General features: G+C 36.0%; 1 protein-coding gene across 2 annotated transcripts; it reads left to right on the forward strand.

Annotated features, from left to right (window-relative positions):
- The first annotated feature begins 362 nt into the window (after positions 1 to 362).
- On the forward strand, positions 363 to 9,600 carry dmbx1a (diencephalon/mesencephalon homeobox 1a). 2 transcript variants are annotated; one of them, XM_038272118.1, is made up of 5 exons: positions 363 to 589; positions 3,735 to 3,903; positions 6,149 to 6,343; positions 8,405 to 8,795; positions 8,875 to 9,600. In XM_038272118.1, the coding sequence occupies exons 2-5, from the start codon at positions 3,751 to 3,753 to the stop codon at positions 9,309 to 9,311; spliced, it is 1,176 nt and encodes a 391-aa protein (XP_038128046.1). In that variant the 5' UTR covers positions 363 to 589; positions 3,735 to 3,750; the 3' UTR covers positions 9,312 to 9,600. The 2 variants fall into 2 exon arrangements, with proteins under 2 accessions (XP_038128046.1, XP_038128048.1); XM_038272120.1 differs by having other exon boundaries at positions 364 to 589; positions 3,735 to 3,904; positions 6,165 to 6,343.
- Positions 9,601 to 13,009: the final 3,409 nt, after the last annotated feature.

Below are 13,009 nucleotides of genomic sequence, written 5' to 3' on the forward strand. Positions count from 1 at the left end.
ATCCTACCCTGCTAACAAGAAAGAATTATGTTAAAGTAACTTAATATGATTCAGTAAATGGCAAAAAAAATGTTTTTTGTTGTTTTTAGTGTATATTTTCGGGTTGTTTGTCAACTTTACACAAATAAATAAATAAATAAATAAATAAATAAATAAATAAATAAATACGAATTAAGGGATAAGAAGTAGAAGGAGGGGGGGTTGGGGGTTATTGAAGATAAAAAGCCAAAATTTATCATGGTTGGAAAAAAAAAATAAAAAAAATCAGTCAGGACGTCACACGCTGCTGACAGGCCGCGGAGCCAATCAAAAGGCCGAACAGCCCTCGTGGGGCTCTCCTTAAAAAGCCACGCGCACCAGCAGATGGCGGTTTCCCACCGCTGACGCGAGACGCGGAGAGATCAGAGGGGAAATAAGAAGGAGCGCGCGAGCCCAAGTTGGACTTGAAGGTGAAAGCGAGTCTGAGCCGCTGATAGGAGCCGGTTTGGTTAAAAAAAAAAAAAAAAAAAAGTGGACAAACGTCGAGTTGGACCGGAAGCTGGACTGTCTCTGTCTCTGAGGAGGAACCAGAACCATCAACCTGTTAAAGGTAACTGCATGAAAAAATTATTCTTTTCTTTTTTTGGTTTATTTTGGTTTTATTGTCTAAAGTATGATCTTTTCAAATAAAGTTTTTTAAATAAAGAAAAATTATGTCGTTTAAAAGCCGATACTCTATTTTTTTTTACTATGTAATAAATAATTTTATTATCAGACGTTTTATAAGAAATAAAGTTATTGCATGGAAACAAAAAATTTAATATTTCATCAACTTGCATAATTGATTCAATTTGCGGCTTATTCTTAATGTAATAATTTAATAACAATGATTGTTTTGCATGTTATATTTATGTTATTTGAGTGTCTATGTTTTAAAATATAACTGGATATGATTTAAATATGTTTAGCTTAGAAAAGAGCATTTAAATTCAATTTATCGGTCATTAATTTGCAAAGCAAATTTAGTACGAAGATGATTCAAAGTGTTTTTCATGAATTAAACAGTAAAATAGAAGAAAGTAAGGATAAACATTTTAATTATTCATTGGATGAATTAAAGCTGCATTTTAGGTGAAGTTTACTAAGAGATAAAGGTAAAGTTTAAACTAAAAACAAAGTCAATCTTTGATTGAATATTTCCTCAAAGCAGGGTTTATTATTTTTAAGTCCAAATATTTAAGATGATTTATCAGTTAAAAATAAACCCACTTATGTTTTTTTTTTTTAACAAAAGTTCAAATTTAAATGTTTCATCATAAACAAACTTCCACATGTTTGCAACCGCTGCCTTTAAATCAAACGACTCCCTCGAGCTCAGTTTACGCTGCATGACGTAGCAAAAAACAAACAAACACACAGATAGTTGGGTCGCCTCGTGCCCCCAGAGGAAGGTTATAACAAATAACATTTTCCAAATTTATTCGGATCAAAGAATAAAAAAAGAAAAAAAAAATCCCTAATGAATGTTTGATGATGGAGGAATGGCAGGAGCCGCCGGGAGCGGGGCCCAACGCAGCGCCTGAAGCTGTGAGCGGCTTATGAATGACAATACTGAGCCTGACAGGCAGCTGTTGTGCAGAATTTGTTTTGGCACTGAAGGATGAGACAGATTAACATGCAGATTAACATGGATGCTGCGTTTCTACGATGCGGGAATATTTATTTTATATCCTTTTTAATTGGGTTTGATTTAGCTTGATTTGTAGAAAAAAAAATGACGGGGTGAAATGCGAGAAATGCACGAGGATCGCGCACTCGCGGCTTGCGCGCGCGGGTCCTGTCCGCGTCAGCGCCGATGATAAATGGAGGGCCCCGCAGTCGAAACCTATTTGCACTTCCATTAGACGGGGAGCCAAATGGGGATCAACATGCAGATTTTTTTTTTCATACCCGCGGAGAAGCCATACATCTCAGGCAACACGCGGCCCCAGGGCTGGGGGGGCACAGGAGGGGGTGTGGGGGTGAATACTGGAATACTACAGGGAGCAAAGTAAATGTTTAGCGAAGCACCTTCTGTCCCGGAGAATTAAACTATTCCCCATTGCCCTCTGATCACATTCATCAGCCGCCGCAGCCACTTAATAGGCTGGAAATGGGCACTGCGGGCGACACGTGCACATGCGCGCGCGCGCGCACGGGCAGCTACTAAGTTTGGGGTTTTTGACGCAAAACGAAATGTCTTATGTTCCCCTCTAGATTTAACTAAACTGTATTATTATTATAATTAGTAATAAACACAAAAACCTATGACTAAAAATGTAATAATTACATAAGATCATGTTTTTAAGCAGAATCTATATGGAGTTTATTAGTTCACTGCAAATAATGGAAATCTAAATAAGTTATTTTTGCTTAAATTAAATGCATTGGTTCTTGATTTGAGGAGTTAAGTGAGACTTTACCAAAAATAAGAAAGAAAACAATTTATTTGTCTTATTTCAAGTGCAGACTAACTAATTATCTTATTCTAGGAGTAAAAAATACTGATTCTATTGGCAAGTCATCTTATTTACCTACTAAAATTAAGGGTAAATACACTTAATTTAAGAAATGTTTTACTTATTTCTAGATGGTTTTTGCAACGTTGAAAAAAAACACATTTGATGTTTAAAATAACCTGAAATGATCATAGTTTTTATTTTATATATGACGGTATCTCAAGTCAAAAAATCCTCTTAAGCTAAAAACAGGCTTTAAAATTAATTATTTTAGTTTTTGTTTTTAACCTAAACCAGTTGGAGTTTTGATAAAAACCTAAGGAGGATTAATGTTTTTGTTTGTTTAAAGGCCCACAAAGTTTTCACACTGGAAAAACCTCTAGAAAAAAAAGTGCATTCACCCTTAATTTAAGCTAAATAAGATGATTTTGGAATAAGGATTATTTTTACTCTTAAAATAAGATAATTAGATAATATGCACTTGAAATAAGGGACTGGATTTGTTTTGTTCTTGTTTTAAAGTTTCTCACTCAGCTCCTCAAATCAAGAAAAAAATCCACTAAGTTTAAGAAGAAATTACTTAATTAAAATTAAATTTCTAGCGTTTTTATGGGCTCTACTTTTTTATTATTCATTTTTAATACAAGTAACATTGATTTATTTATTCGGTCTCTAGAAATGATCAAATCCAGCCTGTTTCATCCAATCGTGTTCTGGTTTCAGTTAATCAGGGGATCAGAAAACTCAACTTAAAATGATTTTTAATACATAAGAAATAAGGTTTGGTTGAATTAAAAATCATGAAAAGATCGAAAGAGAAAAATGATGTTTCTGTCAGAGTCTGAAATGATTCGGTTATCGGGTTCTACAGCCGAGACGCGGAACAAATCAGATTATGTTTTATTTCCCCAACATTTCAGCGGTGCTTTGATCTTTCAGCGGTGCTTTGATCTTTCTGCGGGGATTGGAGCTCTATGCGCTGAATCCGTTCCTGAATAAAACATCCGTCATGGTTCATTACGGAACACAGCGATAATTACAGCAATTAAAAGTCTTTTGTATAATTAATGAAATGAACAAAGCGATAATTGGATGTTAATGGATAACATTGTGCGCACAATAAAATGCGCTGGTCCCTGGGAGCCCCTAAAGGGGCCCCTGCTGTCATTTAGTTCTAATAAAACCGTGACTGTTCGTTTGTTCCTCATCAGGAAATCTCACTGCTCCTCTCCTCCTTTCTCCTCCTCTCCTCCGCAGGTGCAGACCTCCCATCATGCAGCACTACGGGGTGAACGGTTACTCCCTGCACGCCATGAACTCCCTCAGCGCCATGTATAACCTGCACCAGCAGGCCGCTCAACAGGCGCAGCACGCGCCCGACTACCGGCCTTCCGTGCACGCGCTCACGCTAGCTGAAAGACTAGCTGGTAAATGGGCGCATGCTAACACACACAAACAGCCGTTTTTAAACACACATCTTGGCCTTTTTCTGCTATATTGAACATTTGTTTCAAAAGTAAAATAATAATAAAGAGATAGCTAATAATTCAGGATCAATGCTAGTTTTCTTGTTGGAGTTAAATAAAATAAAATAAATGATGCTAACTATCTTAGCGGCTAACATTGCCAGCCGCGTGCTAGCTTCAAATCTTAACCACAACATCTTAATTTAAACTACTTTAAACTGTCAAAAAAATTTTATAATTTGAAAAAGAATAATATGTAGAAGAAGAGAAATGCGTAAATAATTCTTTATTGCTGTAATCAATGGTTCCTTTGCAGTGGCGTCCACTAGGGGGAGCTGTAGGGAAAAGTTCTGCCCCAAGAAATATTTAGATACAAACTTTATCATCAAAGTTAATATTCTTAAACATGCGGTTATTTAGATATTTTCCTCACAAAGCAAAACCAGTTACAATTTAAAGAATTTATAATATTTTAAGACATCAGTGGCAAAACCTTTATATAAGATTTCTTTAAGAAAACATCCCTTTTTAAACGAAGTGTCCAAATATCATGTGGTGTGACTCTCCAGTGCCAATTACTGTTCTGTTAAGGCAATTAAAATGACTTTCAATATACATACATATATTTTCTGCAATTTTTTTGGCATTACTTCATATGCAAGTCTTTAATCTTTAATCGGTCTCCGCCAGTCACCTGAAATTTGTTGCTAAGACGCCATTTTAGGTGGAAAAGGCGTAGTGTAAACAACCGCAGCATAGCTAAACGAAGGACTAAAGGCCCGTTTACACAGCAGCCTGTCCAAGATAAGTCATTACAGTTAATGTAAGCCTGAAAACAGGGGCGGATTTAGGAAAATCGGTCTCCGCCAGTCACGTTACATTTGTTGCTAAGGCGCCATTTTAGGTGGAAAAGGCGTAGTGTACCGCGCCCGAGGTAAACAATTGACGTCAAATATCACCTGGGGCAAAAAAAAAAATCATGTGGCGGAACGTTTGCAGAGAGTTAGCCTTAATAAATATCAATTTCCTTTAATTGGTCGGATGATGATTCCTCAGAATCATTGTTCATATCATGTTTGGGAGCAAATAAAATTTTCTCCCTACTGTTTCATATACTAACTAGTGTTGCACCGATGCCAGTATCAGGTGGGGCCCCGATCCAGCACTAAGATGGTGGTATCAGTATCGGCGAGTACCGATAAATAGGGCACCGATACCATTTTGAGACTTGAAACTTTATTAAACTATTGTCACCCATTCCACTTTGTTTTAGTCTTTTTCCTGCTTCACAAAGGGAGGCAGCAGCTTGACATGAAGCCATGATGGTGATTATTTTACATCCAGGTAGTCTGCAGTTCTTTATAGATACACACATTAATTTTAAACACATGGTATCGGCCAATAATGCACAACCAGGTATCGGGGCCAAAAAATGTCATTGGTGCAACACCATTAATAACCTTACATCTACTTCACCAAAAGTTGCTGAATTCACAATAAATTCAGTGAATTTTGTTTTCCCAGTTTTCAGCAAACAAAATACAGTGAATTGATTTTAACCATTTATATAAAATCTACTCATTTCTCATGGTTTTATGTTTTAATTAAATAGCAGAACATCTTTTTATTCAAACGGGAACAGAAGCTGCTTTATTGCACTTTAGCACCTGCAGTAAAAATCTATCTTCCCTTTTGACTCATCAATCCTCACAGCCAATCACTTTTAAGCCATCTTTTTATCTTTAGAGCAACATCATCCCCCCCCCACTGAGTATTATAGGTGTTACATTAGTAAGAATTGAATAAAAAATGAGATATAATTCTAGTATTTTGACCTCACAGTGTTTTCATATAGATTTATTTTCTAGGATGTTTTAGGGAATATAATCTAGAAGCTGTATTACCATACCAACTGTATTTATGAAGCACTTTATGCACCGGACAGGACAAAAGTGCTGTACACAATCATGAAATACAATAAAATTATAAAATATATAAAAAAAAAACGACTGTAAAGACACAAATTAGTATACAAAGAGAATAAAACAAAGTAAAACCTCTCAAATTGTGCCAAAAGCCAAGGAAAAAAGATGAGTCTTAAGAAGGGACTTAAAAACAGCGAGAGAAGAGGCCTGTATTTGGGATAAACTCCACTGTTTTTGCTCAGCAGAATAAAACTTTCCTGTTTTCTTTTTCTTCTCCAACGGCTGTGCATTTCAAGACATCATCCTGGAGGCACGCTACGGCTCCCAGCATCGTAAACAGCGCCGGAGCCGCACGGCGTTCACGGCTCAGCAGCTGGAGGCTCTGGAGAAGACCTTCCAGAAGACCCACTACCCGGACGTTGTGATGAGGGAGCGGCTCGCCATGTGCACCAACCTGCCCGAGGCCCGGGTTCAGGTACATGAACCAGCAGAAGGGTTTCCAGATGTTACTATTTTAAACTAAAACTAGATTGCTTTTATTCAATGGATTCTTTTTTCGGCTAAAAATTCTCAAATGTCTCAGATCATAGAGAATTATAATAAAATAAAGTTATTTAAGAAAGTTTAAATGAAAAAAATGAAACTGAACATGAATCATTAATTCCTACAGGCTACAAAATTCCTTCCAAGGTCCTTTTTTAGCCTTCAGGCAGGGGCGGAGCTAGATGGGGGGCCAGAGGTGGCCATGGCCACCCCTGTGGCCACCAATACCATTTTTATCTCCCTCTAATACAGACGGTGGCAGCAGTGATACTCTCAAGTGGAAAGTTTAAACTTATTAAATATTGTAATTTTTCTTATATTAACAACTATCTGACAACTAAAACGCTGTGGTTAATTAAGCACATCCAAATACTAACATTAAAGTTGATTAATACAGAATTTATGCTCTTTTTAGAACTAAATTTTGTGTTTTATGAGGTAAAGAGAAAATTGTGTGTCTTCAGTAAAATCATAGATAAATAACTACTTTACTAATAACTTAAAAATCAATTTAATGTAGATTTTAGTACATGTAAATATTAGTTTTATGCATAACAATTTTTGTGAAAAGTAGGTAAGTAATGACAATGGAAAAGATGTTCGCCCCAGACATTTTTGTCCACCGTACAGCATGGTTGTTTAAATTTATACGTCTGTTTGTTAGCAAAGGCTGTAGGAAAATATAGTTTGTCTTTATTTAGAAAATATGGATGTTGTTAGTTCCTGTTAGAACAGTTTTTATTGAACCTAAGGTTCTGCACTGCAAAAAATAAAATCTAAATAAGTCATTTTTTCTTGAATTGAGGAGGTAAGTGAGACACTTTGCCAATGGAACAAGACAATTTACATTTGAAATAAGAAAAAACTATTGCTTAGTCTTATTTTAAGTGCATATTTTCTAATTATCTTATTTTAAGTGTAAAAATACTCATTCCATTGGCAAACTATCTTATTTTCTGCTAAAATTAAGGGTAAATATACTTGATTTATTCATTTTTACTTAATTTCAGATCGTTTTGCAGTGTGGTGCCTGTCCGCTCCCAGCCACCCATCAGCACTAGAAAAGACAACATAGAAATAAGTAAAGATTTCCTAAATTAGGGGTATTTACCCTTAATTTGAGTAGGTAAATTAGATATTTTGCCAATGGAATTAGTATTTTTACTCTTAAAATAAGATAATTGGATAATATTCAATTAATATAAGACAATGCAATTGTTTCTTATAAGTGTAAATTGTCTTGTCTTATAAAATCCATCAAACAGCATTTATTCAAAATATAAGCAATGTTTCCCTTTCCCACTGCTTCCCCCGACATATCTGACCAGAAATACTTGAAACATCACCTCCTGCTCGTTAAATAATGATTGGCTTGGATGTAGATTTGATGATGCTTCAGGTTACACTGAAAAAATCGATCTAGAAATAAGTCAAAATTCATAAATTAAGTGTATTTACCCTAAATTTGAGTAGATAAATGAGGTAGTTTGCCAATGGAATGAGTAATAATTAGATAATATTCACTTAAAATAAGACAAATATCATCTTAGACAAATCTTATTTCGAGTGTAAATTGTCTTGTTTCATTGGCAAAATATCTCCTTTACCTCCTCAATCCAAGAGCAAATGCATTTATTTTAAGAACAAATGACTTTTCTAGATCTTGATTTTTTTCCCCAGTGAGTGTTCATTAGTTACACTGCAAAAACAATCTCAAAATGAGTAATAATGTCATTTACCCTTAATTTGAGCATGTAAAAAAGATTATTTGCCAATGGAATGAGTATTTTTACTCTTAAAATAAGATAATTGGATAATATTCACTTGAAATAAGAGAATGCAATTGTTTTTTTTTTATTTTAAGTGTAAATTGTCTTGTTCCATTGGCAGACTGTTTCACTTAAATCCTTAATTCAAGAAAAAATGCACTTATTTAAAGAAAAAATGACTTTTTTTGCAGTGTCTTGACACTATTAAATCTCTCTGCCTTCAGGTCTGGTTCAAAAACCGCAGAGCAAAGTTCCGTAAGAAGCAGCGCAGTCTGCAGAAGGAGCAGCTGCAGAAGCAGAAGGACGGGTCAGCGGAAGGAGGAAGCGAGAAGGACGAGGCGCCTCCTGCAGCCACTATCCTTCCTGACACCCAGCTGCCTCCTTCCTCCTCCTCCCCTTCCTCCTCCTCCTTGGAAAGGGAGGTCCCCATGGTCCGGAACGTTCCTCTGGACATGGAGCTGAACGTGACCTCAGCGGAGCATTCAGGCAGCGACTCGGCAACGGAGGACAACGCCACGGATAAGGAGGACGAGACCAAATGTGGCAGAGAGGAGCTGAAGTGTGAGACCCCGGGCGACCCCCACCCCGTCTGTAAAAGGCTCAGCCCCAAACCAGGTGAGCTTAACCGGGACAAAGCTGCCATGGTTTGTCCGTAACCCACGGATACTGATGACAAACTTCTCTCTCTGAGCAGATTCTCCGCTGGTCTCCCCCTCGGTGACGCCGTCCTCCTCCTCCAGCCTGGCGAACACGGCGGCTCTCTCTCAGAGCCACTCCTACTCCTCCTCCCCCCTCAGCCTGTTCCGCCTGCAGGAGCAGTTCCGCCAGCACATGGCTGCCACCAACAACCTGGTGCCCTACCCGGCGGCCTTTGACCTGGCCGCTCCGTCGTCGCTGCCTTACCTGGGAATGAACGTGAACATGCCCCCGGCGCCGCTGGGCTCTCTGCCCTGTCAGTCCTACTACCAGTCGCTGTCCCATCACGCCCAGCAGGTGTGGAACAGCCCGCTGCTGCAGGCCTCAGCCGCAGGAGGACTCGCCAGCCACAACCCCAAAACCACGAGCATCGAGAACCTCCGTCTGAGAGCCAAGCAGCACGCCGCCTCGCTGGGACTGGACAACGCCGTGTGAACGAGCCTTCGGAGGACTTTGTAAATAAGGCGAGAGACTCGACCTTCATCGCAGGCACTCATCTGCTCTACGTCTGCAGAGCTGCAGCAACCTGCGCTTCCAGGAGAAGGTCTGACCTGATGAGAAAACACTTAAAGGGGAACTTTTAGATGACTGAGGTTCGATTAAACAAACGATAAGCAGTTAATATCTGACCTGCAGGACAAATTAGACACTTTGAATCATCAGCTCTAATGGCGTCAGATATAGAATTTTATATTTACCCACAACATGAAATTTGATGCACTTCTTAAAAATAGTAAAGAATATCAGAATTAGATTCTTAGACCTTAAAATAAACCAGAAAACAACAGAAAGAGGCTTTTTTTTACTCTGCTGGTGTCTTCATTTTATGACAAAGCATCACAGCTGCACTAAATTGCAAAAAAATAAGAATAAGGTCAAACTTTATGAAAATAAAGCTGTGAAAATATGAAAATATTAAAGTTAAAATTGTAACAAAGCGAGATTACAGTTGTATTGGATAAAACTTGTAACCATATGAGAATAAAGTAACATTAAAGATTAAATTATTAACATTATGAGATTAAAGTCATAGAAGAAATAAAGTCCTATCATTTCCCATATTCTTAGCTAAAAGAAGCAGACAACTTTAATGCAAACTAGGGCTGAAACAAATTAATAAATTATTGAAATAATTGACCAACTAATTTAGTAATCGATGAATCGTTACCCGGAGTATAGAGACTCTAAATCAGACCTTTAGCTGACAGAACGACCCACTTAGAACAGGAATTATACCAAAACTGTAAAAACAATATTAACATTTTGCATTTAAGATAAAAAAGAATCATCTTTGCTCTAATCAGAACTCCTAAAGTGGAAAAGAAAGAGCTTCACTTGTTTTAATTTCGTAAAAAGTCTTTTTTTAAAGAGCCTTTGGCTATCCGATTATTAATCGATTAATCAAATAATTGACGGATTAATCGATTTGCAAAATAAACGTTAGTTTCAGCCTTCATGTAAACTCTGAGAATGAAGCGGAGTTAAAATTCTCAGGCCAGAAAACAACGGAAAGAGGCTTTTTTAGTGCTTCTCTACTCTGCCGGTGTTTTCATTTTATGAAAAAGCATCACAGCTGCACTAAATTGCAAAAAAAATGAGAATAAGGTCAAACTTTATGAAAATATTCAAGTTAAAATTGTAACAAAGTAAGGTTAAAGTTGTAACATTATTGGATAAAACTTGTAACCATATGAGAATAAAGTAACATTAAAGATTAAATTATTAACATTATGAGATTAAAGTCATAGAAGAAATAAAGTCCTATAATTTCCCATATTCTTAGCTAAAAGAAGCAGACAACTTTAATGCAAACTAGGACTGAAACAAATTAATTAAAAGTCTTTTTTTAAAGAACCTTTGGCTATCCGATTATTAATTGATTAATCAAATAATCGGCGGATTAATCGATTTGCAAAATAAACGTTAGTTTCAGCCTTAATGTAAACTCTGAGAATAAAGCAGAGTTAAAATGCTCAGATTTGCCGTTTTAATGATCAAAGCTTTCGTTTTTTTCACCATATTCCGACTTTAATTTCCTAATTGCGGACTTTTATTTTTACAAGTATGATGACTAATTCCCCTAAACTAAATAAATACTCCATCGTATCATTCAGTATAAATGCGCTCTAGTTGGTCCCTGAGGCTAACAGAGGAGAGCAGACTGTTAGCATCCTAAAGCATCCTCAAACCTGGCCATAAACCTTTAAACTATTTATTTAAACAGGGTAAAATCATTGTTACCTCTGGAAATGGGGGTAAAACCTGAGATCATCCAGTTAAACCCAAACTAAGAGAAAAGTTTCTACACTGCAAAAAAAAAAAAAATCTAAATAAGTCATATTTTCTTAAAATAAGTGCATTTGTTCTTCAATTGAGGAGGTAAGACACATCTTGCCAATGGAACAAGACTATTTACACTTTAAACAAGAAAAAAAACAATTGCATTGTCTTATTTTAAGTGCATAATATCTAGATAGCTAAATACTCTTTCCATTGGCAAATCATCTTATTTACCTGCTCAAATTAAGGGTGAATACACTTAATTTAAGACATTTTTACTCATTTTGAGATCGTTTTTGCAGTGTACCGAACAGGAAAGTAGAACTTATTGCTTATAATTTGAGTGAATGCTATTTGATGGATTTTATGTTTTCCCTTTCGCACGGCTTCCCCCGACATATCTGACCAGAAATACTTGAAATATCACCTCCTGCTCGTTAAATAATGTTTGGCTTAGATGCAGATTTGATGATGCTTCAGGTTACACTGAAAAAAACGATCTGGAAATAAGTAAAAATTCATAAATTAAGTGTATTTACCCTTAATTTGAGTAGATAAATGAGGTAGTTTGGATTCAATGAGTAATAATTAGATAATATTCACTTAAAATAATACAAATCAGTTATATTTTCTTATTTCGAGTGTAAATTGTCTTGTTCCACTGGCAAGATGTCTCTTTTACCTCCTCAATCCAAGAACAAATGCACTTATTTTTAAGAAAAAATAACTTATCTAGATTTAGATTATTTCCAGTGTAGAGAAATGGTCCCGATAAAACAGATAATGTATTTATTTATCATTAATATCCCTTCATAATATCAATTTCTGAAAGAATTTGCTGCCTTTCATTAAATAGTTGCATATAAATGATGCTGATCGCATTGCGTCTGTTAGAAATGACAAAGTCTAATGAATGTAACAGAAAACAATGAAGGAGGAATTTTTGTTTAGTATTTCACACTGAAAAAATGATCTAAAAATAAGAAAGTTTTCTTAAATTAAGTGTATTTACCCTTTTTTGAGTATTTTTACTCTTAAAAGAAGATAATTAGATAATATGCACTTGAAATAAGACAATGATATTGTGTTTTCTTATTTTAAATGTAAATTGTCTTGTTCCATTGGCAAGATGTCTCTTTTACCTCCTCAATCCAAGAACAAATGCACTTATTTTAAGAAAAAATGACTCGTCTAGGTTTCCATTTTTTCGAGTGCAGTGCAAAAACAATCTAGAAATAATTTAAAATCTCTTAAATTAAGTGTATTTACCCTTAATTTAAGTAGATAAATAAGATTATTTGCCAATGGAAAGAGTATTTTTACTCTAAAATAAGAGATAAAATGTACTTAAAAAAGACAATGCAATTATTTTTTCTTCTAAATGTAAATTGTCTTGTTCCACTGGCAAGGTGTCTCACTTACCTCCTAAATTCAAGAACAAATGCACTAATTTTAAGCAAATTTAAGCGACTTATTTAGATTTCTATTTCTTGTAGCATAGAGAACAAGAGCTTTATATCTGAATGTTAAAATTTGGCGAAACAGAGAAATCAAATGCAACGGTTTCCAATTAGTAAAAATAAAAACAGTTCTTTAGAAAGAAAGGTTTCCATAAGCCAATGTTTTTTGTTTAAATTTAGACTTTAAAATGCCGTTAGCATCTAAATTCAGTTCAGATGATCCTGCAGCATTAATTCAGTCCACTAGAGGGACTTTAAACAAGGACAGATTTAAAGTCGGTTAAATGCCGCCCTACAGGAAAGATATTAACTGCTTCTTCAACAGAACCTCACTTCAAGCTATGGTCGACTCTCCACAGCTCCTGTTGCAGCTCACCGTCCAAAAGCCAAACC

Source organism: Cyprinodon tularosa, unplaced genomic scaffold, assembly GCF_016077235.1.
Source record: "Cyprinodon tularosa strain WSP-4 unplaced genomic scaffold, ASM1607723v1 ctg819, whole genome shotgun sequence".
Classification (NCBI taxonomy): Eukaryota; Metazoa; Chordata; class Actinopteri; order Cyprinodontiformes; family Cyprinodontidae; genus Cyprinodon; species Cyprinodon tularosa.

Bases quoted from the DNA above. Each gene is read 5' to 3' on its own strand.
- dmbx1a (XM_038272118.1), top strand. From the start codon at position 3,751: ATGCAGCACTACGGGGTGAACGGTTACTCCCTGCACGCCATGAACTCC. The intron at 6,344-8,404 runs GTACATGAACCA...CTCTGCCTTCAG, and splicing joins TGCCCGAGGCCCGGGTTCAG to GTCTGGTTCAAAAACCGCAG. The intron at 8,796-8,874 runs GTGAGCTTAACC...CTCTCTGAGCAG, and splicing joins AAGGCTCAGCCCCAAACCAG to ATTCTCCGCTGGTCTCCCCC.